The sequence below is a fragment of the Salvelinus alpinus genome, chromosome 1, assembly GCF_045679555.1.
Source record: "Salvelinus alpinus chromosome 1, SLU_Salpinus.1, whole genome shotgun sequence".
NCBI lineage: Eukaryota > Metazoa > Chordata > Actinopteri > Salmoniformes > Salmonidae > Salvelinus > Salvelinus alpinus.
In genome coordinates this window covers 8868271-8892932 of record NC_092086.1, presented here as the reverse complement: position 1 = coordinate 8892932, position 24662 = coordinate 8868271, and the positions used below count along the sequence as shown (strand labels likewise).

Sequence of the window (24662 nt, the reverse complement as noted above, 5' to 3'; positions counted from 1 at the left end):
TGAGTGTCTATGTGTGTAACATGTAGTGCGTCCAGCCTTAATACTCATGAGCATAATTGTAATCCATATCGAATCACTGTCATAGTTGCATCATACTTACCTTTAACATCTATGAAAAACACATCCCAGCATTTGCATTTATTTTTTATTGTATTTATGTTTTCCATAGCAATTGACGTTTCACATGATCATGAAAGAGACCTTGCATTACTCTAGAGATGGCTTCGCTACAGTACAAATGTATTCCGTACAATATGTTATTATTCCCCAATGCCCCTATTCTGATATCTTCCCCTTGCTTGTTGTAAACATATATAAACTCGTAGACAAACACATAAAAAAGATAGACAAACATAAAACAAATTAAATGATAAAACAGTTCTCGACAATAGAGAGAGAGGGAGAGAAGAGAAGAGAAAAGAGAGTGAGAGAGTGAGAGAAGAGAAAAGAGAGATAGAGAGAGTGAGAGAAGAGAAAAGAGAGATAGAGAGTGAGAGAAGAGAAAAGAGAGATAGAGAGAGTGAGAGAAGAGAAAAGAGAGATAGAGAGAGAGAGAGAAGAGAAGAGAAAAGAGAGAGAGAGTGAGAGAAGAGAGAGAGATCAGGTGTGTGTGTGTATGTATAAGTCCTTATGTGTAAGCGAGGATGTAATTGAATACGTGTGTGTTCATATCCACTTCATAGTCTTCAGATATTTTTTACAGCTCCCATACTTTCTTTTTTTCGTAACCTGAAGTCCCTGTAGAATTTAGTACAGCCATGGTGATATGGAGCTGTCTTGGAATAGCTGTCCATCTATAAAGAGTTTATCCACAAGGAGAAAGGCACGCTTACCCTTCTCCCTCTGTTGCCTCTGTACCGGATACAGTCTCATACGACGTTAGTTTATCTCCCTTGGAAATTGGTAATTGAGGACGAATTTGTCGCTCCAAGCTCCAAGTCTGTGTACTCGGTGTAAAGCCACCTTGTTTACAGTCTCTATAGGGAGTTTCAAAGCGGATTGCATGAATTCTCTGATCGCGCCCACTGGATTATTGGATGCGTCCTCAGCAACCCCAGAAAAAATAGATTTTCACGCATGCTATGACTTTGTATATCTAGCAGCGACTCCTTCATCACCCTATTTTCTCTGAGTAGACAATGCATGTTGGAATTGTGGATTTTTACCTTGGCTGTGACTGCCTTGTTCTCTCCTTGGAGCGTGAGAATTTCCCTCTGGCTAAACTCCAAACTCCCCCTCAGCCCTGCTACCTCCTCACACAACTTTTCCAGTGTTGCATCGATTCCAGCCAGAGCGCCAGCCTCTACTTCAACGGTAAGAAAATCATCCGTGTCTATAGATGAATCTGTTTTTCTTTTTTTTTTGTCGGGTTAAAGTTATTTTGTGAGGTAGTCGGACAGCTGGTTGACAACACAGGATTTTACTCCCAAGAACAGGACAATATAATAGGACAGTTTCACACAGTTTCACAAGGTCAGTCACACACTCAGTTATGTGGACACATACAATTAAAATGTTTCATGTGTGTGTGTGTGTGTGTGTGTGTGTGTGTGTGTGTGTGTGTGTGTGTGTGTGTGTGTGTGTGTGTGTGTGTGTGTGTGTGTGTGTGTGTGTGTGTGTGTGTGTGTGTGTGTGTGTGTGTGTGTGTGTGTGTGTGTGTGTATCTGAACCATTCTCTCAGGATCACAGAAAGAGACAGACAGAGTTACTATTTAAAGGAATAAACTGGCCCAAGTTGGTGTTTGTTACTCCATGTATTTAAGTGTCATATTCTGATCAAACATAAAACCCCTGACTAGAGTGAAACATCATGTTGTGTTTGACACAGGAACCACCTGACACAGGGACACTGAGGAGGAGTCATCATCCCAAACCCTAAACGCTGGATAGAGGGGCTCAGTGAATGTGGAGGTGAATGTGTACAGGTGGGTCAGTGTGTCAGTGGAGGCTCTATAGAAGGACAGAGTGCCGGCTGGCCAGTCCAGATACACTCCTACTCTGTGGGAGCTGGAGGAGGGGACGTCTATGGTAGTGGAATTCTTATTGTGCCAGGCAGTGTAACTGTTGTCATAGCAGGTCAGGCTCCAGGACTTGTCATTGTATCCAATAAGACAGTCCTTACCCCCTTCTCTCCTGCTGATTCCTTTATATGCCACTCCTATTCTCGCCCCTTTCCCACTCCACTCTACCTCCCAGTAACAGCGCCCAGTCAGACCCTCTCTACATAGCACCTGTTCCCAGTCCTCAAATCTCTCTGGGTGATCAGGATACGGCTGCTTCTCTCTCCTACGTGTCACCTTTCTGTTCTCCTCAGACAGAGAGAGGTGTCTGTTTACTGTGTTTAGGTCCAGTGTGAGATCACAGACATCTGATGGATGAAACCAGACACAATATTAGAAATCATCATTAGAATGTTGACTCACTTTTCACTGATTCATGTAGATTTTTCTAGGTATCAAAAGGAGAAATTAAGTTGACTTGAGACTTCTTGAATGATCATATGTTAAACTGTATGGTAACATAACAGACTTATTCCCAATAATTACACACAGACACAAACACACTCACACACACACACACACACCTGTACGCAAACACACGTTTCTTATGTAACACGAACACACACACACACATTTCTAACATAACACAATCACGCCACACACACACACACACACACACACACACACACACACACACACACACACACACACACACACACACACACACACACACATTGTCAAAGCAACTCTTTGTAAACTTTAGTGTCCCTGATTTCTGCTTCTGTAGAACTACAGCTGATATTTAATATGACCAAGTAAGTAATGATGGTGGTCTTTGACTTTGACTTAACTTGAATTAAGGCTTATTCTTAGTGATATTCTTCACAGCAGTCAACACTCACATTTTCTAAGCCCAGGTTTCATTGTGTTCTCTCCACCATGTTCCACACTGTAGCGGTAAGCAGAAGAATAGACAGTCATTGAGGGATACACCTGAACTCACACACACACACACACACACACACACACACACACACACACACACACACACACACACACACACACACACACACACACACACACACACACACACACACACACACACACACACACACACACACACACACACACACACACACACACACACACACACATACAGCATATAACTTTGTCCAAGTGGTGGTCAGAATGTTTGTCTTAACTGGCCTGATAAGTCAAATATGTCTGATGTGAACATTGACATAAACCCTCTACATACTTGAGTTTCTCCAGTCTGCAGTGTGGATCCTCCAGTCCAGCAGAGAGCAGTCTGACTCCTAAGTCTCCTGGGTGATTGTAGCTCAGGTCCAGCTCTCTCAGGTGGGAGGGGTTTGACTTCAAAGCTGAGACCAGAGAAGCACAGCCTTCCTCTGTGACTAGACAGCCTGACAGTCTGCAAGAGTAAAATCATATTAAAACCACACTGATATTCTTTGGTGGTGAAAATAGTGGCAGTATATTTTTTTCAGCATATTCAGATATATCAGTGTCCTGAAACCTGCCATATCTATTCATAAATGAATGTATCATTATTAGAATTGACAAATTATCAAAGTAATTGCTTGTAGAGAGAAAAATGTTAGTTTGTATTTGTATTTGTCAAGCTGACCCTTTCCATTACTAAGTGTCTTTAGGAGCACAAGACCGGATGCTCCCTTTTTAGTCAGACAGTCAGCAAGTTGAAAAACAACAACATAATGAAATGTCCCAAGTATTATTGAAAAATTGTGAGTAAGTTACAGAGACTACAACAAAACATGCTAACCTCTCACCATTACCAATAACAGAGCCTACAACAGAACATGCTAACCTCTCACCATTACCAATAACAGTGGTTACAACAAAACATGCTAACCTCTCACCATTACCAATAACAGAGGCTACAACAAAACATGCTAACCTCTCACCATTACCTATAATAGAGGCTACAACAAAACATGCTAACCTCTCACCATTACCAATAACAGAGGCTACAACAAAACATGCTAACCTCTCACCATTACCAATAAGAGAGGCTACAACAGAACATGCTAACCTCTCACCATTACCAATAACAGAGACTACAACAAAACATGCTAACCTCTCACCATTACCAATAACAGAGGCTACAACAAAACATGCTAACCTCTCACCATTACCTATAATAGAGGGGTGTCATGACGTTGCCCTCTTTGGGTACAGCAAGCACCATCCCCCTCTCCCTGCCTCTCCCTGTCTCCTACGGCTGCTGTGGTCAGAGAGAGGTCGTAAATTCCTGGAGGAGATTATCTCCTCATGGCCACAGTGAAGACACAGAGTGAATTTTCATAGAGAACAAAGGAATTTCTTCCACCTCACAGAACTTGAGGTCCGAGCAACATTTATGTTCTGGAGAAGGTATAAAACATCGGTGAAGAATCCAGCTACGAACTGGTCCGTTTGGTACAACTTGGAGACAACTTGGGGAAGCTCATGGGAGATGGTGCGGCCACATTACCATAACGCTGTTTATATAATAGCCTCAGATATGAGGTTTACATCTAATTGTTGTATTGGATGAATGGGTGAGGGTGATACTGTTTGTAAAATTGTAAATGTGATTTTGGACTTTTTAATGAAGGAATCTCCAATTCCCTTTTGAGGTTAACTAAATCAGAGGACCGCCCATGAGCCCAGTTAGGGTCGGGCATCCTGGGACAGGTACTTTTCTGCAACTCCCGAATAAAACCCCAACTTTGAGAATTTCTCAACAGACCATGTTTCTCTCCATTACGAGAGGACAAAGGTTGCAGGCCAGCTTACCTCGATAACGAGAGGGCCAAGGTTTGAGACCAGACTGATGAATCTTTTAACCATCCCACGTGGTTAAACTCTTAGACTATTGATACCGACAGAATAAGAACAAGTCTTTGATATTAATTACTAGTCTGCAGCTAGGAATTTGATATCATTGAACGCGAAGACCGACAACCGCCGAAACATCTATCTATAACGACATGAATGAATGTCACTCTGAACTATCCATTCTAACCACAACAGAGAGAGAGAGAGGACGGACACTCTCCAAAAGAAACAAACTTTTCAACAGAGACCCCGACGACACACTGAGCGTAAATATATATATTGATTGCAATTGTTCCCGAATGAGTGAGCATTCATGTGCAAAGGATTAGCATTTCAATTGTTATAATTATCAACTGTGTGTTGTCTTATCTCAGGCGACCCCCACTTCCCCTTTGTACACCAAGCCGTGATGCCGGTTTATCCCACAAGGGAAAATCCACTATAATTTCCTTGTAACTATCTACTGTTTGTTATACATTTCGGTGAATTACTTAGTTAGTAAATAAATTATTTTAAGACAATTGATGTATGGATGACTCATAGTGAAGACTGGGTTCGTGCAGATAACCAACAATTTACAATGTTTGGAATGAGACTAACGTGAGGTAAAATAATTAATTAATTAATTAAGAAGACTAATTGATCAGATATTAAAATATCTGAAAAGTTGTATTAGGAAAATTCTAACTTTGTAATCTGAATATTTTCCTTGGTGCCCGTCTTCCTAGTTAATACATTTGCCTGATTAGTTGATCACGAAATGCTAATTACAGAGAATCTTTGATAAAAACTAAAAGTCTTCAGTTAATGATAGTAAAGACACAACAGGGGGTATGTTCCTTGTACCTCTAACATTCTCATTCATCATCATTCACGATTCATTCATGATTATTCAAAATCATGGTAGCATCCGCATGAACGTAGAAGTGTTCAGAAACATCTTCTATTCTTACTGACAATACAAGTGAAGTGACTCCAAAATAACAGGACATTATTCACCATTCAGTTTCTATTAGGAAAAACATCCAAAACACAACCAAGACAAACTGCAAATGAATTCAACAAGTTAGTAGAATCACACGCTTGATGTAATCACTGCAGGCATGGAATATGGGACCAAATACTAAACTTATGACTCCTTTAATACAATATAAGTGAATTTGTCCAAATTATTAAGACTTTTTCAAATGGGATAACTAGACACATAAAGTGCTTTCATTTCTAAATGGTTAAACAGACATGATATAGATATAAAATACCCTCAAATAAAAGGTGACATTCAGTACTGTCACCTAATATGAAACATTCTATCGCAAATGCAAAATGCTGGAGCATTGCACCAAATTTAAAACTGTAAGCTTCACTGTCCAAACACATATGGTGTGGACTATGTGTGTCTGGTAAACACATGTGGATCTGGTGAATAGTTATCACTTGTTGAACAACTACAGGAATACTGACCTCAGAGTCTCCAGTTTACAGTGGGGTTTCCCCAGTCCAGCAGAGAGTAGCTTCACTCCTGAATCCTTCAGGTCATTGTTACTCAGATCCAGCTCTCTCAGGTGTGAGGGGTTTGACTCCAGAGCTGAGACCAGAGAAGCACAGCCTTCCTCTGTGACTCCACAGCCTGACAGCCTGCCAAGAGTCAAATCTTTTAAAATCACACGGATATTCTTTGGTGGTGAAAATACTGGCAGTATTTTTTTGAATATATTCAGATACATCAGTGTCCTGAAACCTGAAATATCTACTAAAACATTTATGTTTCATTATTAGAAATTACAAATGATTGAAGCATTGCCTGCAGATAGTATCATGTATAGTACAAATATTTGAGTAGACTGACCAGACCAGTTTAAAAAGCAGTATCAGTCAAAAGACAGACAGTGAGGTATCAGATTTAGATTGTATTGAGTATACAGTCCACACCATATCTATTTTGTCAGTGAAGTTAACATTTTAAATGTGGCTCTATACTCCATCATTTTGGATTTCAGATTAAATGTTTCATATGAGGTGACAGTATATAATGTCACCTTTTATTTGAGGGTATTTTTATACATATCTGTTTCACCATTTAGAAATGAAAGCACTTTATGTATCTAGTCCCCCCATTTGGAGAAGTCATAAGTATTCTGACCAATTCACTTATATTGTATTAAGGTAGTCAAAAGTTTAGTATTTGGTCGTAAACTTCCTGGTTGCATTTGCAGTTTGTTTTGGTTATTCTTTGCCTAATAATAACTGAAAGATGGATGATGACTGGAGTAATTTTCTTTCAAAGTAAGAAGATAACATGTTTCTAAACACTACTAAAGTAATCCTGATAATGCCATGATTGTGAAAGATCATGAATGAATCATTAATAATATTGAGTGAGTGAGTAAGGTACAAAGGCTACAACAAAACATACTAACCTCTCACCATAAACCTCAAATAAAAGGTGACATTCTGTACTGTTGCCTAATATGAAACATTATATCTCAAATCCAAAATGCTGGAGCATAGCACCAAATGTATAACTGTAAGCTTCACTGTCCAAACACATATGGTGTGGACTATGTGTGTCTGGTAAACACATGTGGATCTGGTGAACAGTTATCACTTGTTGACCAACTACAGGAATACTGACCTCAGAGTCTCCAGTTTACAGTGGGGATTCCCCAGTCCAGCAGAGAGCAGCTTCACTCCTGAATCCTTCAGGTCATTGTTACTCAGATCCAGCTCTCTCAGGTGTGAGGGGTTTGACTTCAGAGCTGAGACTAGAGAAGCACAGCCTTCCTCTGTCGCAAGACAGAGTGACAGCCTGTAAAGAGTAAAATCATATTAAAACTTCTTGGAACTATAGGGGGTGCTGTTCCGCATTAGCATATTTGGGTCTCCAAATTAAACTGCCTCGTGCTAAATTCTTGATCGTACAATATGCATATTATTGTTATTATTGGATAGAAAACACTTTCTAGTTTCTATAGCCGTTGGAATTTTGTCTCTGAGTGGTACAGAACAATATCTACAGCACTTTTCATGACAGGGGTCAGATTTCAGAAATTTTTACCCCTGATCTGGAGTCTGTTTTTAAGGCGACAGTGAATGCTATGAAGAAACCGACACTGCCTACGTCTTCCTCTGGGTGTCTGTACGTCATCACGTTTTGAATGGAGTCGATTGCACAATCACAGCCACTATAACACACGAAAACGTAGAAGTACCGCTCTCTCCCTGCATGCGTCATGCGCCAAATGGACATCAGACCTGCCTCCTTCCAAATCGTTTTTTAGAGAGTGATATTTCTCCGGTCATGTTTTCAGTCGTTATAGTTGTTAAAAACATCATAATGTAGTTAATTTGAACCGTTTTATAGCAATTTATATCCGTTTAGTGCGATTCTGAGGAATTTATTTGTCGTGCACTTTCTAGCTTTGGGAACGTTTCGCGGTCTCGGTCGTTGTTAGTGGACATTTCGAAGGACAGAGGACATCTATCGACCAAAAGAAGATTACAACATAGAAAGGATACATTGCCCAAGAATCTGATGGAAGAACAGCTCAAAGTAAGCAATATTTAATATGATAAATCGTTGTTCTGTCGAAATATTTTAAACGCATATTTCGCCATTTTGTTTGTTATCGCGTCACTTGGCGAACCCTGTATTGAAAAGTAAGGATAATTTTAAAAATGTAAGTCAGCGGTTGCATTAAGAACTAATTTGTCTTTCGATTCCTGTCAACCCTGTATTTTTTAGTCAAGTATATGATTAGCTTTCAATTAAACTAGATCACTCTGATAGATGACGTCAGACATATTGAGGCTTGATTTCCTAGTATTTTTATTGTGTAACCACGGTTTTGTATGGCTAAATATGCACCTTTTCGAACAAACTGTATATGTATGTTGTAAAATGATGTTACAGGAGTGTCATCGGAAGAATTCTGAGAAGGTTAGTGAAAAAATTAATATATTTTGGCGGTGATTACGTTATAGCGCTCTTTGGCTGGAATCGATGCTCTGGTAACGTTTTCACATGTGGTATGCTAACTTATCGATTTATTGTGTTTTCGCTGTAAAACGCTTAGAAAATCTGAAATATTGTCTGGAATCACAAGATCTGGGTCTTTCCATTGCTATGCTTTGTCTATTCTTATGAAATGTTTTATTAAGAGTAAATTGGTCATACACGTTGCTCTCTATAGTAATTCTAGTCGTCTTGTGATGGTAGGTGCAATTGTAAACTGTGATTTCTACCTGAAATATGCACTTTTTTCTAACAAAACCTATCCTATACCATAAATATGTTATCAGACTGTCATCTGATGAGGTTTTTTATAGGTTATTGGCTATCAATATCTTAGTTTAGCCGAATTGGTGATAGCTACTGTTGGAGAGAAAAAATGGTGGACAAAGAAATTGTGTATTTTGCTAACGTGTTTAGCTAATAGATTTACATATTTTGTCTTCCCTGTAAAACATTTTAAAAATCTGAAATGGTGGCTTTATTCACAAGATCTGTATCTTTCATCTGGTGTCTTGGACTTGTGATTTAATGATATTTAGATGCTACTATCTACTTGTGAAGCTATGCTAGCTATGCTAATCAGTGTGTGGGGGGATGGGGGGTGATCCCGGACCCGGGGTAGAGGCTCGTTAGAGGTTAAAATCACACTGCTATTCTTTGGTAGTGAAAATAGTGACTGTATATTTTTATATATTTTCAGATACATCAGTGTCCTGAAACATGCCATATCTATTCATAAATTAATGTATCATTATTATAAATTACATATGAATAACAAATTATCAAAATATTGCTTGTCAATAGAAACCAATTCACTTATAGTGTTATTATTTATTTAAGTGTATTGAAGTAGTCAAAACCATAGTATTTTGTCCCATATTAACTTGCACACAATGACTACATCAAGCTTGATTTGGTTGTGTTTTGCCCAAAAGTAACAGAATGGTGGATGATGAGTAGGTAACTTGTTTATAAACACTATTAAAGTAATTCTGATAATGCCATGATTAAGAAAAATCATGAATGAATCATTAATAATAATGAGTGAGAGGGTGTAATGGGAATTTTAATGTTTGTGCTTTTCTTATAACTAATTTCTGTGTTCCATTCATGTGCAGTTCTATAAACCTATTTCTGTGTTCATGCAAGTGGTTGACTGAACAAATCCTCATTATCAGTAACTGCAATTTGGCAGTAAGCCCACCCCTTGTTTTGAGAACGAATGAAATATATCTCAGTTTCAATGTCTCAGCTTAGAGAGAAGAAGCCTCGTGACGTGTTGGTCTGTCACATGAATGAAACAAAACGGTAAAGATGAATTAATTATGCTAAATCATGCAAATATAACTTGTCTGTGTATAGCCGTATATGTAAGACAACTGCTGGGACTGCCCAGGAAGAGCTCCTGATTGAGTTGGTTGGAACCTCAAAAGCCTGCTGACATTAAACAATGATTAATTTAAGATTGACTTCAAGTGTCCCTTTCCACGACAAGAGATACAGTGGCCAAAGCGAAACATACTAACCTCTCCCCATTACCCTAAAAAAAAGTGACATTCTGGACTGTCACCTAATATGAAACATTCTATCTCAAATCCAAAATGCTGGAAATGAAAAACTGTAAGTTTCACTGTCCAAACACATATGGTATGGACTATGTGTGTCTGGTAAACACATGTGGATCTGGTGAACAGTTATCACTTGTTGACCACCTACAGGAATACTGACCTCAGAGTCTCCAGTTTACAGTGGGGATTCCCCAGTCCAGCAGAGAGCAGCTTCACTCCTGAATCCTTCAGGTCATTGTTACTCAGATTCAGCTCTCTCAGGTGTGAGGGGTTTGACTTCAGAGTTGAGACCAGAGAATCACAGCCTTCCTCTGTGACTCCACAGCCTGACAGCCTGACAAAGAGATCATCATGACTTCACAAACACACTGTTAACAAAAGCAGTGAAGAAGGACAATGGCAGATGCATTTGGTTTATTCTCCCAAACAACATTTAGAATTGTATGGTCTTATGGTATTACTAATGTGAACATCAATATGTTGTTCAATATGATATTATATACTTATTATAATACATATTTTTCTTGAGAATTAATATTTCTTCCTGACGATTCGTTCTTATATGTCATTTTGTTTACTCACAGAGCAACTCTGGAGGCTTTGACCACTGGCAGCAGCCTCAGAAGACCTTCCTCTGATCTGGAGTATTTCTTCAGGTCAAACACATCCAGCTCCTTTTCTGAAGTCAGCAACACAAAGACCAGAGCTGACCACTGTGCAGGTGACAGGTTGGCTTCTGAGAGACTTCCTGATCTCAGGTAGCTTTGGATCTCCTCCACTAGAGAATGGTCATTCAGTTCATTCAGACAGTGGAACAGATTGATGCACCTCTCTGGAGAAGGATTCTCCCTGATCTTCTCCTTGATGTACTTGACTGTTTCTTCATAGCTCTTTGAGCTGCTTCTTGTCTTTGTCCGTAGACCACGTAAGTGTTTCTGATTGGACTCCAGTGAGAGGCCCAGAAGGAAGCGGAGGAAAAGGTCCAGGTTTCCCGTCTCACTTTGTAAGGCTTTATCCACAGCACTCTTGTAGACAGTAACTTTAGACTTGTCTCTGAACAGCGAAGAAAGTTTCCTGGACTTTGATTGAGGTTTGTCCATTAGATTCTCATTGTTGTTGATGAATGAGAGGAACACATATAAAGCAGCCAGAAACTCCTGAATGCTCAGATGCACGAAGCAGTATGCCTTGTCCTGGTACAGCCCACATTCCTCTTTAAAGATCTGTGTGCACAATCCTGAGTAGACTGAGGCTTCATTGACATCAATGCCAGCCTCTTTCAGGTCTTCTTCATAGAAAATCAGATTGCCCTTCACAAGCTGTTGAAAAGCCAGTTTTCCCAGTGACAGAATGCTCTCTTTATTCCAGTGTGGACCTGTCTCTTCTTTCCCAAGATACTTTTCATTCTTCTGTTTGGTATGAAACACCACAAGGTGTGTGTACATCTCAGTCAGAGTCTTGGGCATCTCTTCTCTCTTATGTTTCAGCATGTGTTCAAGGACTATTGCAGAAATCCAACAGAAGACTGGAATGTGGCACATGATGTGGAGGTTCCTTGATGTCTTTATGTGTGAGATGATTCTGCTGGCCAAGTCCTCATCACTGAATCTCTTCCTGAAGTACTCCTCCTTCTGTGGGTCATTGAACCCTCGTACCTCTGTCACCTGGTCGACACACCCTGAAGGGATCTTATTGGCTGCTGCAGGTCGAGTAGTTATCCAGAGGAGAGCAGAGGGAAGCAGATTTCCCTTGATGAGATTTGTCAGCAGAACATCCAGTGAGGTTGACTCTGTGACGTCACAACAGATCTTGTTCTTCTGGAAGTCTAGGGGCAGTCGACACTCATCCAGACCATCAAAGATGAACATAACTTTGTACTTGTTGTAGTTGGAGATTCCTGATTGTTTGGTTTCCATTGAGAAGTGATTGAGAAGTTCAAGCAAAGTGTGTTTGTCCTCTTTCATCAAATTCAGCTCCCGGAAAGGGAATGAAAATACAAATTGGACATCCTGATTTGCTTTTCCTTCAGCCCAATCCAGAATGAACTTCTGCACAGAGACTGTTTTTCCAACGCCAGCGACTCCCTTTGTCAGCACAGTTCTGATAAGTTTGTCTTGTCCAGTTAAGGGTTTGAAGATGTCGTTACATTTGATTGGAGTCTCTGGATTTGCTTGTTTCCTGTTTTTTGTCTCAATCTGTCTCAGCTCATGTTCATTATTGACCTCTCCTGTTCCACCCTCTGTGATGTAGAGCTCTGTGTAGATCTTATTGAGAAGTGTTGGGTTTCCTTGTTTAGCCATCCCCTCAAATACACATTGAAACTTCTTCTTTAGATTAGATTTGAGTTCACGTTGGCAAATCACAGCAAGCTCATCTGAATGAAGAAATAACACAGAGGATATTAAAATTGTGTTTGTTTTAATGCCTACAGTACATTTACATTTACATTTAAGTCATTTAGCAGACGCTCTTATCCAGAGCGACTTACAAATTGGAAAGTTCATACATATTCATCCTGGTCCCCACGTGGGAATTGAACCCACAACCCTGGCGTTGCAAGCGCCATGCTCTACCAACTGAGCCACACGGGACAGTATTGTAAGACTGTGATATAAATTTGTACATTATAATAATTTATTCTCATAACTGACTGTAAAAATGTGTAAATGTTTTCACAATGCATTACAGACTGGTGTGACTGATTATATTAATATATTATTATTGATGGTATTATTAATGTTGTCTCTCCTCTTCTCTCTCTCAATGAATCAACGCTGCACATCCCTGCTGCTACTTGATGAGGTCACTAGGTGTTGTGTTAAGGCTGCTACAATATCATTGAGTTACACAGCTACTTTAACTGTACTTTAGCTACAGCTTTTAAATGTTTGTTGTAAAACAGCATTCAACATGAGGCAGACAGCTCGTACTTTTCTCCAGTGTGTCAGCAAGGTCCTTCTGGTTCATTTTCCTCAGGACGTGCAGTGTGATCTTCAGAGCCCCCTCTCTGGCACTGCTCTCCTGCTTCTCATCTTCAGCATCCACCACTTCCTTATCCTGCTTCTGACTCTCAAAGCCTTCTGGGAGTTCTGGACTAAGAATCCTCTTGAACATCTTCAGCTCGTTCTTCACAAATGTCATTATTTCCTCTTCAAGCATCTGAAAAAAATTAAGTAATTGAGTTAAACAAGAGAATAAATGCTTTCTCATTAACACATTAATGAATGATTGACAGATCAACTTTACTTGAGGTAAACAAAAACAAATGTACATAACAGGACCACATACACTGAATATGGAGGCCAGGTCTGTTTGATGACTCTGGGAAGACTGACCACTGAGAATCTCTGACTCTGATCTCTCCTGTTGGTTTCTGTGGACAAAACATGAGATTACATCTCCTCATCCAGGGAGTGCACACACACACACACACACACACACACACACACACACACACACACACACACACACACACACACACACACACACACACACACACACACACACACACACACACACACACACACACACACACACACACACACACACACACACACACACACACACACACACACACACACAGGGAGGGAGGGAATGTTGTGTTTGTTTAATATTGTTTAATGACAATGAAAATGGAAAAAAGGATTAGCCTATGGATTATGAAAACAACCAAAAGAAATGGGAAAATGGGAGAGGAGAAATGACTAGAGACAGTGTTGTTTAACTCACTGACCATGACCCATGAGTTCTTCTTACCTTTGTTCAGTAGAAAAGTCTCCCTCTCTAAACAGTATAGGTAGAATCATAGACCGGTCACTCTTCATGGACACACAGCTGGGTACAGGGGAGGCTGGTCTCTCCTGCTTGATTGGGCTTCAACACAACAGAGACAAACATTACATCTCTCATCTACTCTGAGCTCAGATGGGGAAACATAAGAACAGTTTCATTCCAAAACGCTATATGTCACTTTTCAGAAACTGTCATAAATGAACTTTTACTAAAAATAAATTATAAAAGAGATTGGTGTTGTTTCACTATCTAATCATGGCATGGGGTTTTTCAATGACATACATGTATTTGATTAAAATATATCATTTGATGTTTTCATTTCAGAGAGTCAAAAACATTTTTTCTCAAAATGCTATATATCTGCCTCACTCTCAGAGTAATCAGTAGTACTGCTAGGTTTTACACAGTAATAATATATATCTGTCTCACTCTCAGAGAAATCAGTAGTACTGCTAGATTTTACACAGTAATAATATATATCTGCCTCACTCTCAGAGAAATCAGTAGTACTGCTAGGTTTTATACAGTAATAATATATATCTGCCTCACTCTCAGAGAAATCAGTAGTACTACTAGGTTTTACACAGTAATAATATATATCTGCCTCACTCAGAGAAATCAGTAGTACTGCTAGGTTTTACAGAGTAATAATATATATCTGCCTCACTCTCAGAGAAATCAGTAGTACTGCTAGGTTTTACACAGTAATAATATATATCTGCCTCACTCTCAGAGAAATCAGTAGTACTGCTAGGTTTTACACAGTAATAATATATATCTGCCTCACTCTCAGAGAAATCAGTAGTACTGCTAGGTTTTATACAGTAATAATATATATGTGCCTCACTCTCAGAGAAATCAGTAGTACTACTAGGTTTTACACAGTAATAATATATATCTGCCTCATTCTCAGAGAAATCAGTAGTACTGCTAGGTTTTACACAGTAATAATATATATCTGCCTCACTCTCAGAGAAATCAGTAGTACTGCTAGGTTTTATACAGTAATAATATATATCTGCCTCACTCTCAGAGAAATCAGTAGTACTGCTAGGTTTTATACAGAGTAGTAATGAGACTATAAGGAGTACCAGTACTGAGTCAATGTGCAGGGTACCAGGTAGTTGAGGTAATAATGAGACTATAAGGAGTACCAGTACTGAGTCAATGTGCAGGGGTACCAGGTAGTTGAGGTAATAATGAGACTATAAGGAGTACCAGTACTGAGTCAATGTGCAGGGGTAGCTGAGGTAATAATGAGGCTATATGGAGTACCAGTACTGAGTCAATGTGCAGGGGTACCAGGTAGTTGAGGTAATAATGAGGCTATAAGGAGTACCAGTACTGAGTCAATGTGCAGGGGTACCAGGTAGTTGAGGTAATAATGAGACTATAAGGAGTACCAGTACTGAGTCAATGTGCAGGGTACCAGGTAGTTGAGGTAATAATGAGGCAATAAGGAGACCAGTACTGAGTCAATGTGCAGGGGTACCAGGTAATTGAGGTAATAATGAGACTATAAGGAGTACCAGTACTGAGTCAATGTGCAGGGGTACCAGGTAATTGAGGTACATGTAGGTAGGGGTAAAACTGACTTGGCTATCAGGATAGAGATTATATTTCTTTATCCAGGGAGCGCGCGCACACACACACACACACACACACACACACACACACACACACACACACACACACACACACACACACACACACACACACACACACACACACACACACACACACACACACACACACACACACACACACACACACACACACTCACACACACACACACAGGGAGGGAACGTTGTGTTTGTTAAAAATTGTTTTAGGACTATGAAAATGGCCAAAATGATTAGCCTATAGATTATGAAAACAACAAAAAGAAATGTGAAAATGGGAGAGGAGAAATGACTAGAGACAGTGTTGTTTAACTCACTGACCATGACCCATGAGTTCTTCTTACCTTTGTTCAGTAGAAAAGTCTCCCTCTCTAAACAGTATAGGTAGACCCATAGACTTGTCACTCTTCATGGACACACAGCTGGGTACAGGGGAGGCTGGTCTCTCCTGCTTGATTGGGCTTCAACACAACAGAGACAAACATTACATCTCTCACAGACAGTGATTTGTTTAAAATCTATCACTTGATGGTTTCATTTCAGAGAGACATAAATCATGTTTTTTTTGCAAAATGCTATATATCTGCCTCACTCTAAAATGTAACCGACCGGCTCAATTTGGTAATTAATAAATAAACTAAATGTATGGTGTTTTTGGTTTATGCCAATTTAATTGTTTGTTTTGCTATAAGTGATTATTTTATGGTTGTAAGTGATAAAATTAACTAGAAGATTGTATATTTTGTATATTTTGCGTAATTATTCTGAGTAATTACTACTTTAGTAAGGAATTACACATTATTCAGTACTACTGCAGTTGCTAAATTATTCCAATAGATGGCAGCATAAGACCACTAATGACATTTCAGAAGATTAGTTTAGTTTTCTCCCTGGATACACCACCACTCCCCCTCACAGGACAACTCCTGTGTGCTTCTTTCTGTCCCTTTCCACACTGCTAACGCAAGAGGAAGCACTGAAAAAGCATTTAACAGATTACTGTGAAGTAATATAATGATGATTCATGTTTATTATCACCTGTTTTTATCTGAAAGTGAAGGGCATATTGAGGTAAATTTACTAACCGGGAGGGTTGAATTATGTAATTTATTGGTGGGCTGGAAGACGCACTCTTGTCTTTTCTATTCCGAGGTTGTTTACTCGCAATATCAGATATTAAGATGACTTTTTATAATGCATGTATGTTAAGGTTGAGGTTCTGACTAGTGATTATTTACCCAGGGTTCAATACCTGCTATAGTCATTATATTTTGCTTTCCCAAAAGCAACACTGCACTAATACGAGATATATAGCTAACTAAAGTAATGAGTGACCATTTTAGAAAATCATGAGACATATAGTCTGTGGTTGCATGCTATTTTATGTCAATTATATTGCTGCTTGTAGCCTATAACTGATAAATTCGTGGTCTTATGCTGCCATCTATTGGAAATATTTAGCAATTAAAAGGTATTAATTCACGTACAGACATTGGGGAGGGAGCTGAGAATAAAGTGTATTTTTCTCAATAATTCCTTAGATCTCAAACCTGCCCCACCTATCCCATTCCAGTTGCTGCACTTTCACATAGATGTTACTAGGTCACACAATTCAAACCATATTTGAAAAATAAAACTAATGTGTCTTGTTTATCAAGTGTTTGTCACGTTCCTGACCTGTTTTCCTTGTTTTTGTATGTGTTTAGTTGGTCAGGGCGTGAGTTGGGGTGGGCATTCTATGTTATGTGTTTCTATGTTGGGTTAAATGTGTTGCCTGATATGGTTCTCAATTAGAGGCAGGTGTTTGACGTTTCCTCTGATTGAGAACCATATTAAGGTAGGCTGTTCACACCGTTTGTTGGTGGGTGATTGTTCCTGTGTCTACCACACGGGACTGTTTCGTTTGTTCGTTCGTTTGGCTAGTCTTTCCTGTTTGTGCGTTCTTCGTGTCTATGTAAGTTCTCAAGTTCAGGTCTGTCTACGTCGTTTTGTTGTTTTTGTAATCGTATCAAGTGTATTTCGTGTCAGTGTTTCGTCTTCAGTTAATAAATCATTATGTCTTCATACAACGCTGCGTTTTGGTCCGACCCTTACTCCTTCTCCTCATCCGAGCCGTTACAGTGTTCTGCCTTGCAATAATAAATATAATAACTAATAACAAAATAAGAGCAGCACAATGCTTAGACAGGTTTTGATTAACAAAATAATCAAAATGCTATTTAGTACTATAATTGTATTTACTAACATAATATTATTACTAAAATAGTTTCTAAAAGTGTTCTAGGCTACCCTACCCTAGAATTAGGGTTAAGGACAAAATAGGTATTATGAAGGGTTAAAGTTTCTGTATTGCACTTTGTGACATCTGCTGATGTAAAAAGGGCTTTAAAAATACATTTGATTGATTATTTGGTTTAGGGTTTTTAAGGCAAAAAACAGTTTGTGTTTATGGCTCTCTTGCTCCTCCCTGTGGCCTCTGTGGGTACTAAATAACTCATTCCAGACACCTGCTAGGCTCATAATCTGAGGTAGGAACTGCGTCAGATCTACAAATCAATGAGCTAGACCTGTCCATTTGGTTTGCAACTCAGTGAACCTGCGCAGCATTCACTCAATTCGATGCCTACGAACAAAGATTTAGATGCATATCAAATTACCCAGCAGCCATTTAGAAACAAGATGTCGTAAAAAAATAAATCATCTTATTTCAAAAATGTATTCTGGCTGTTTAAATCGGCCACATCTTGAAAAAAGAGGACAGTAATAATAGTAATAATAATTTAATAAAGATATACCCATCTAAAATCTATTAACTGATAATCTGAGAACAGTAATATTGAAGGTACCCATAAGCAACCATTTCTGATGAAAAAACAAATGTGATGCATTTTGGAAATAAACTGTTAATAATTATTTAAAAAATTGTCATCTCACCTCTTAGTTTTGGTGTCATGTTCCCCAGAGAGACTCATTTTAGAGGCAGGGCCCCCCTCCTCTCTCTCCCCAGAGAGACTCATTTTAGAGCACTGACCCCTAAACAGAGATCCAACATGTTGGTTGTGGTTAACACAGTGACAACTAAACAGAGATCCAGCATGTTGGTTGTGGTTAACACAGTGACAACTAAACAGAGATCCAACATGTTGGTTGTGGTTAACACAGTGACAACTAAACAGAGATCCAACATGTTGGTTGTGGTTAACACAGTGACAACTAAACAGAGATCCAGCATGTTGGTTGTGGTTAACACAGTGACAACTAAACAGAGATCCAACATGTTGGTTGTGGTTAACACAGTGACAACTAAACAGAGATCCAGCATGTTGGTTGTGGTTAACACAGTGACAACTAAACAGAGATCCAACATGTTGGTTGTGGTTAACACAGTAATTCTTTAAAGTCAATTGTTATCATTTATTAATGATCTCTTATGAAACATTTACTAACAGACATATCGAAACAGTCAGGTGATTTAATTCAATCACATGAATATGTAGTTGTGAAATGACATCTCCATGGTAACTGTCAATAATAATAATAATAATAATAAGTCACTGTTTGTTAAGGTAGTTATAGACAGTACAGCAACAATAATAATAATAATAATAATAATAATAATAAGTCACTGTTTGTTAAGGTAGTTATAGACAGTACAGCAACAATAATAATAATAATAATAATAATAAAAATAAGTCACTGTTTGTTAAGGTAGTTATAGACAGTACAGCAACAATAATAATAATAATAATAATATTAAGTCACTGTTTGTTAAGGTAGTTATAGACAGTACAGCAACAATAATAATAATAATAATAATAATATTAAGTCACTGTTTGTTAAGGTAGTTATAGACAGTACAGCAACACCAGGCCATGTCTCACAATTATCTGTGTGAATTAAAAGTAAGATATTTATTGTCTTTCAATCTGTTCTTTTCTAAACGTATCTGAGAATGTAGACAGAAGGGCTAAAACGGACATGATTGATCTGAGGGGGAAATCATTGATCCATTCAGAAAGTTTATTTACAACAAGTAAGAGATGTTATATTATGTAAAGTAGACTAGGTTATAATGTATAGTAGTGGGTTGTTAGTGATATGTAGATGTTATATTATGTAAAGTAGACTAGGTTATAATGTATAGTAGTGGGTTGTTAGTGATATGTAGATGTTATATTATGTAAAGTAGACTAGGTTATAATGTATAGTAGTGGGTTGTTAGTGATATGTAGATGTTATATTATGTAAAGTAGACTAGGTTATAATGTATAGTAGTGGGTTGTTAGTGATATGTAGATGTTATATTATGTAAAGTAGACTAGGTTATAATGTATAGTAGTGGGTTGTTAGTTATATGTAGGTGTTATATTATGTAAAGTAGACTAGTTTATAATGTATAGTAGTGGGTTGTTAGTGATATGTAGATGTTATATTATGTAAAGTAGACTAGGTTATAATGTATAGTAGTGGGTTGTTAGTGATATGTAGATGTTATATTATGTAAAGTAGACTAGGTTATAATGTATAATAGTGGGTTGTTAGTGATATGTAGATGTTATATTATGTAAAGTAGACTAGGTTATAATGTATAGTAGTGGGTTGTTAGTGATATGTAGATGTTCTATTATGTAAAGTAGACTAGGTTATAATGTATAGTAGTGGGTTGTTAGTGATATGTAGATGTTATATTATGTAAAGTAGACTAGGTTATAATGTATAGTAGTGGGTTGTTAGTGATATGTTATATTATGTAAAGTAGACTAGGTTATAATGTATAGTAGTGGGTTGTTAGTGATATGTAGATGTTATATTATGTAAAGTAGACTAGGTTATAATGTATAATAGTGGGTTGTTAGTGATATGTAGATGTTATATTATGTAAAGTAGACTAGGTTATAATGTATAGTAGTGGGTTGTTCGTGATATGTAGATGTTATATTATGTAAAGTAGACTAGGTTATAATGTATAGTAGTGGGTTGTTAGTTATATGTAGGTGTTATATTATGTAAAGTAGACTAGTTTATAATGTATAGTAGTGGGTTGTTAGTGATATGTAGATGTTATATTATGTAAAGTAGACTAGGTTATAATGTATAGTAGTGGGTTGTTAGTGATATGTAGATGTTATATTATGTAAAGTAGACTAGGTTATAATGTATAGTAGTGGGTTGTTAGTGATATGTAGATGTTATATTATGTAAAGTAGACTAGGTTATAATGTATAATAGTGGGTTGTTAGTGATATGTAGATGTTATATTATGTAAAGTAGACTAGGTTATAATGTATAGTAGTGGGTTGTTAGTGATATGTAGATGTTATATAATGTAAAGTAGACTAGGTTATAATGTATAGTAGTGGGTTGTTAGTGATATGTAGATGTTATATTATGTAAAGTAGACTAGGTTATAATGTATAGTAGTGGGTTGTTAGTGATATGTAGATGTTATATAATGTAAAGTAGACTAGGTTATAATGTATAGTAGTGGGTTGTTAGTGATATGTAGATGTTATATTATGTAAAGTAGACTAGGTTATAATGTATAGTAGTGGTTGTTAGTGATATGTAGATGTTATATTATGTAAAGTAGACTAGGTTATAATGTATAGTAGTGGGTTGTTAGTGATATGTTATATTATGTAAAGTAGACTAGGTTATAATGTATAGTAGTGGGTTGTTAGTGATATGTAGATGTTATATTATGTAAAGTAGACTAGGTTATAATGTATAATAGTGGGTTGTTAGTGATATGTAGATGTTATATTATGTAAAGTAGACTAGGTTATAATGTATAGTAGTGGGTTGTTAGTGATATGTAGATGTTATATTATGTAAAGTAGACTAGGTTATAATGTATAGTAGAGGGTTGTTAGTGATATGTAGATGTTATATTATGTAAAGTAGACTAGGTTATAATGTATAGTAGTGGGTTGTTAGTGATATGTAGATGGTATATTATGTAAAGTAGACTAGGTTATAATGTATAGTAGTGGGTTGTTAGTGATATGTAGATGTTATATTATGTAAAGTAGACTAGGTTATAATGTATAGTAGTGGGTTGTTAGTGATATGTAGATGTTATATTATGTAAAGTAGACTAGGTTATAATGTATAGTAGTGGGTTGTTAGTGATATGTAGATGTTATATTATGTAAAGTAGACTAGGTTATAATGTATAGTAGTGGGTTGTTAGTGATATGTAGATGTTATATTATGTAAAGTAGACTAGGTTATAATGTATAGTAGTGGGTTGTTAGTGATATGTAGATGTTATATTATGTAAAGTAGACTAGGTTATAATGTATAGTAGTGGGTTGTTAGTGATATGTAGATGTTATATTATGTAAAGTAGACTAGGTTATAATGTATAGTAGTGGGTTGTTAGTGATATGTAGATGTTAAATAACGTAAAGTAGACTAGGTTATAATGTATAATAGTGGGTTGTTAGTGATATGTAGATGTTATATTATGTAAAGTAGACTAGGTTATAATGTATAGTAGTGGGTTGTTAGTGATATGTAGATGTTATATTATGTAAAGTAGACTAGGTTATAATGTATAGTAGTGGGTTGTTAGTGATATGTAGATGTTATATAACGTAAAGTAGACTAGGTTATAATGTATAATAGTGGGTTGTTAGTGATATGTTATATTATGTAAAGTAGACTAGGTTATAATGTATAGTAGTGGGTTGTTAGTGATATGTTATATTATGTAAAGTAGACTAGGTTATAATGTATAGTAGTGGGTTGTTAGTGATATGTAGATGTTATATTATGTAAAGTAGACTAGGTTATAATGTATAATAGTGGGTTGTTAGTGATATGTAGATGTTATATTATGTAAAGTAGACTAGGTTATAATGTATAGTAGTGGGTTGTTAGTGATATGTAGATGTTATATTATGTAAAGTAGACTAGGTTATAATGTATAGTAGTGGGTTGTTAGTGATATGTAGATGTTATATAACGTAAAGTAGACTAGGTTATAATGTATAATAGTGGGTTGTTAGTGATATGTTATATTATGTAAAGTAGACTAGGTTATAATGTATAGTAGTGGGTTGTTAGTGATATGTAGATGTTATATTATGTAAAGTGGACTAGGTTATAATGTATAATAGTGGGTTGTTAGTGATATGTAGATGTTATATTATGTAAAGTAGACTAGGTTATAATGTATAGTAGTGGGTTGTTAGTGATATGTAGATGTTATATTATGTAAAGTAGACTAGGTTATAATGTATAGTAGTGGGCTGTTAGTGATATGTAGATGTTATATTATGTAAAGTAGACTAGGTTATAATGTATAGTAGTGGGTTGTTAGTGATATGTAGATGTTATTTCATGTAAAGTAGACTAGGTTATAATGTATAGTAGTGGGTTGTTAGTGATATGTAGATGTTATATTATGTAAAGTAGACTAGGTTATAATGTATAGTAGTGGGTTGTTAGTGATATGTAGATGTTATATTATGTAAAGTAGACTAGGTTATAATGTATAGTAGTGGGTTGTTAGTGATATGTAGATGTTATTTCATGTAAAGTAGACTAGGTTATAATGTATAGTAGTGGGTTGTTAGTGATATGTAGATGTTATATTATGTAAAGTAGACTAGGTTATAATGTATAGTAGTGGGTTGTTAGTGATATGTAGATGTTATATTATGTAAAGTAGACTAGGTTATAATGTATAATAGAGGTTTGTTAGTGATATGTAGATGTTATATTATGTAAAGTAGACTAGGTTATAATGTATAGTAGTGGGTTGTTAGTGATATGTAGATGTTATATTATGTAAAGTAGACTAGGTTATAATGTATAGTAGTGGGTTGTTAGTGATATGTAGATGTTATATTATGTAAAGTAGACTAGGTTATAATGTATAGTAGTGGGTTGTTAGTGATATGTAGATGTTATATTATGTAAAGTAGACTAGGTTATAATGTATAGTAGTGGGTTGTTAGTGATATGTAGATGTTATATTATGTAAAGTAGACTAGGTTATAATGTATAATAGTGGGTTGTTAGTGATATGTAGATGTTATATTATGTAAAGTAGACTAGGTTATAATGTATAGTAGTGGGTTGTTAGTGATATGTTATATTATGTAAAGTAGACTAGGTTATAATGTATAGTAGTGGGTTGTTAGTGATATGTAGATGTTATATTATGTAAAGTAGACTAGGTTATAATGTATAGTAGTGGGTTGTTAGTGATATGTAGATGTTATATTATATAAAGTAGACTAGGTTATAATGTATAGTAGTGGGTTGTTAGTGATATGCAGATGTTATATTATGTAAAGTAGACTAGGTTATAATGTATAGTAGTGGGTTGTTAGTGATATGTAGATGTTATATTATGTAAAGTAGACTAGGTTATAATGTATAGTAGTGGGTTGTTAGTGATATGTAGATGTTATATTATGTAAAGTAGACTAGGTTATAATGTATAGTAGTGGGTTGTTAGTGATATGTAGATGTTATATTATGTAAAGTAGACTAGGTTATAATGTATAGTAGTGGGTTGTTAGTGATATGTAGATGTTATATTATGTAAAGTAGACTAGGTTATAATGTATAGTAGTGGGTTGTTAGTGATATGTAGATGTTATATTATGTAAAGTAGACTAGGTTATAATGTATAATAGAGGGTTGTTAGTGATATGTAGATGTTATATTATGTAAAGTAGACTAGGTTATAATGTATAGTAGAGGGTTGTTAGTGATATGTAGATGTTATATTATGTAAAGTAGACTAGGTTATAATGTATAGTAGTGGGTTGTTAGTGATATGTAGATG

At 36.7% G+C, this 24662-nt stretch overlaps 1 protein-coding gene and 1 long non-coding RNA gene across 3 annotated transcripts in view; one reads left to right on the top strand and one right to left on the bottom strand.

Moving 5' to 3' along the window:
- LOC139569930 (uncharacterized) overlaps window positions 1-24662 on the top strand; it is an 823452-nt gene that overhangs the window by 497189 nt on the left and 301601 nt on the right. The gene's annotated exons all lie outside the window — the stretch shown is intronic.
- LOC139533561 (NLR family CARD domain-containing protein 3-like) overlaps window positions 1-24662 on the bottom strand; it is a 298305-nt gene that overhangs the window by 243035 nt on the left and 30608 nt on the right. The window contains exons 2-7 of the mRNA XM_071332122.1: window positions 18791-18889; window positions 16201-16317; window positions 13731-13815; window positions 13373-13601; window positions 11025-12816; window positions 6324-6497 (exon numbers count right to left, since the gene is read on the bottom strand). Of these exons, the coding sequence (XP_071188223.1) occupies window positions 6324-6497; window positions 11025-12816; window positions 13373-13601; window positions 13731-13815; window positions 16201-16317; window positions 18791-18873 (2480 nt within the window). The 5' untranslated portion in view covers window positions 18874-18889. The remainder of the gene's footprint in view (window positions 1-6323; window positions 6498-11024; window positions 12817-13372; window positions 13602-13730; window positions 13816-16200; window positions 16318-18790; window positions 18890-24662) is intronic.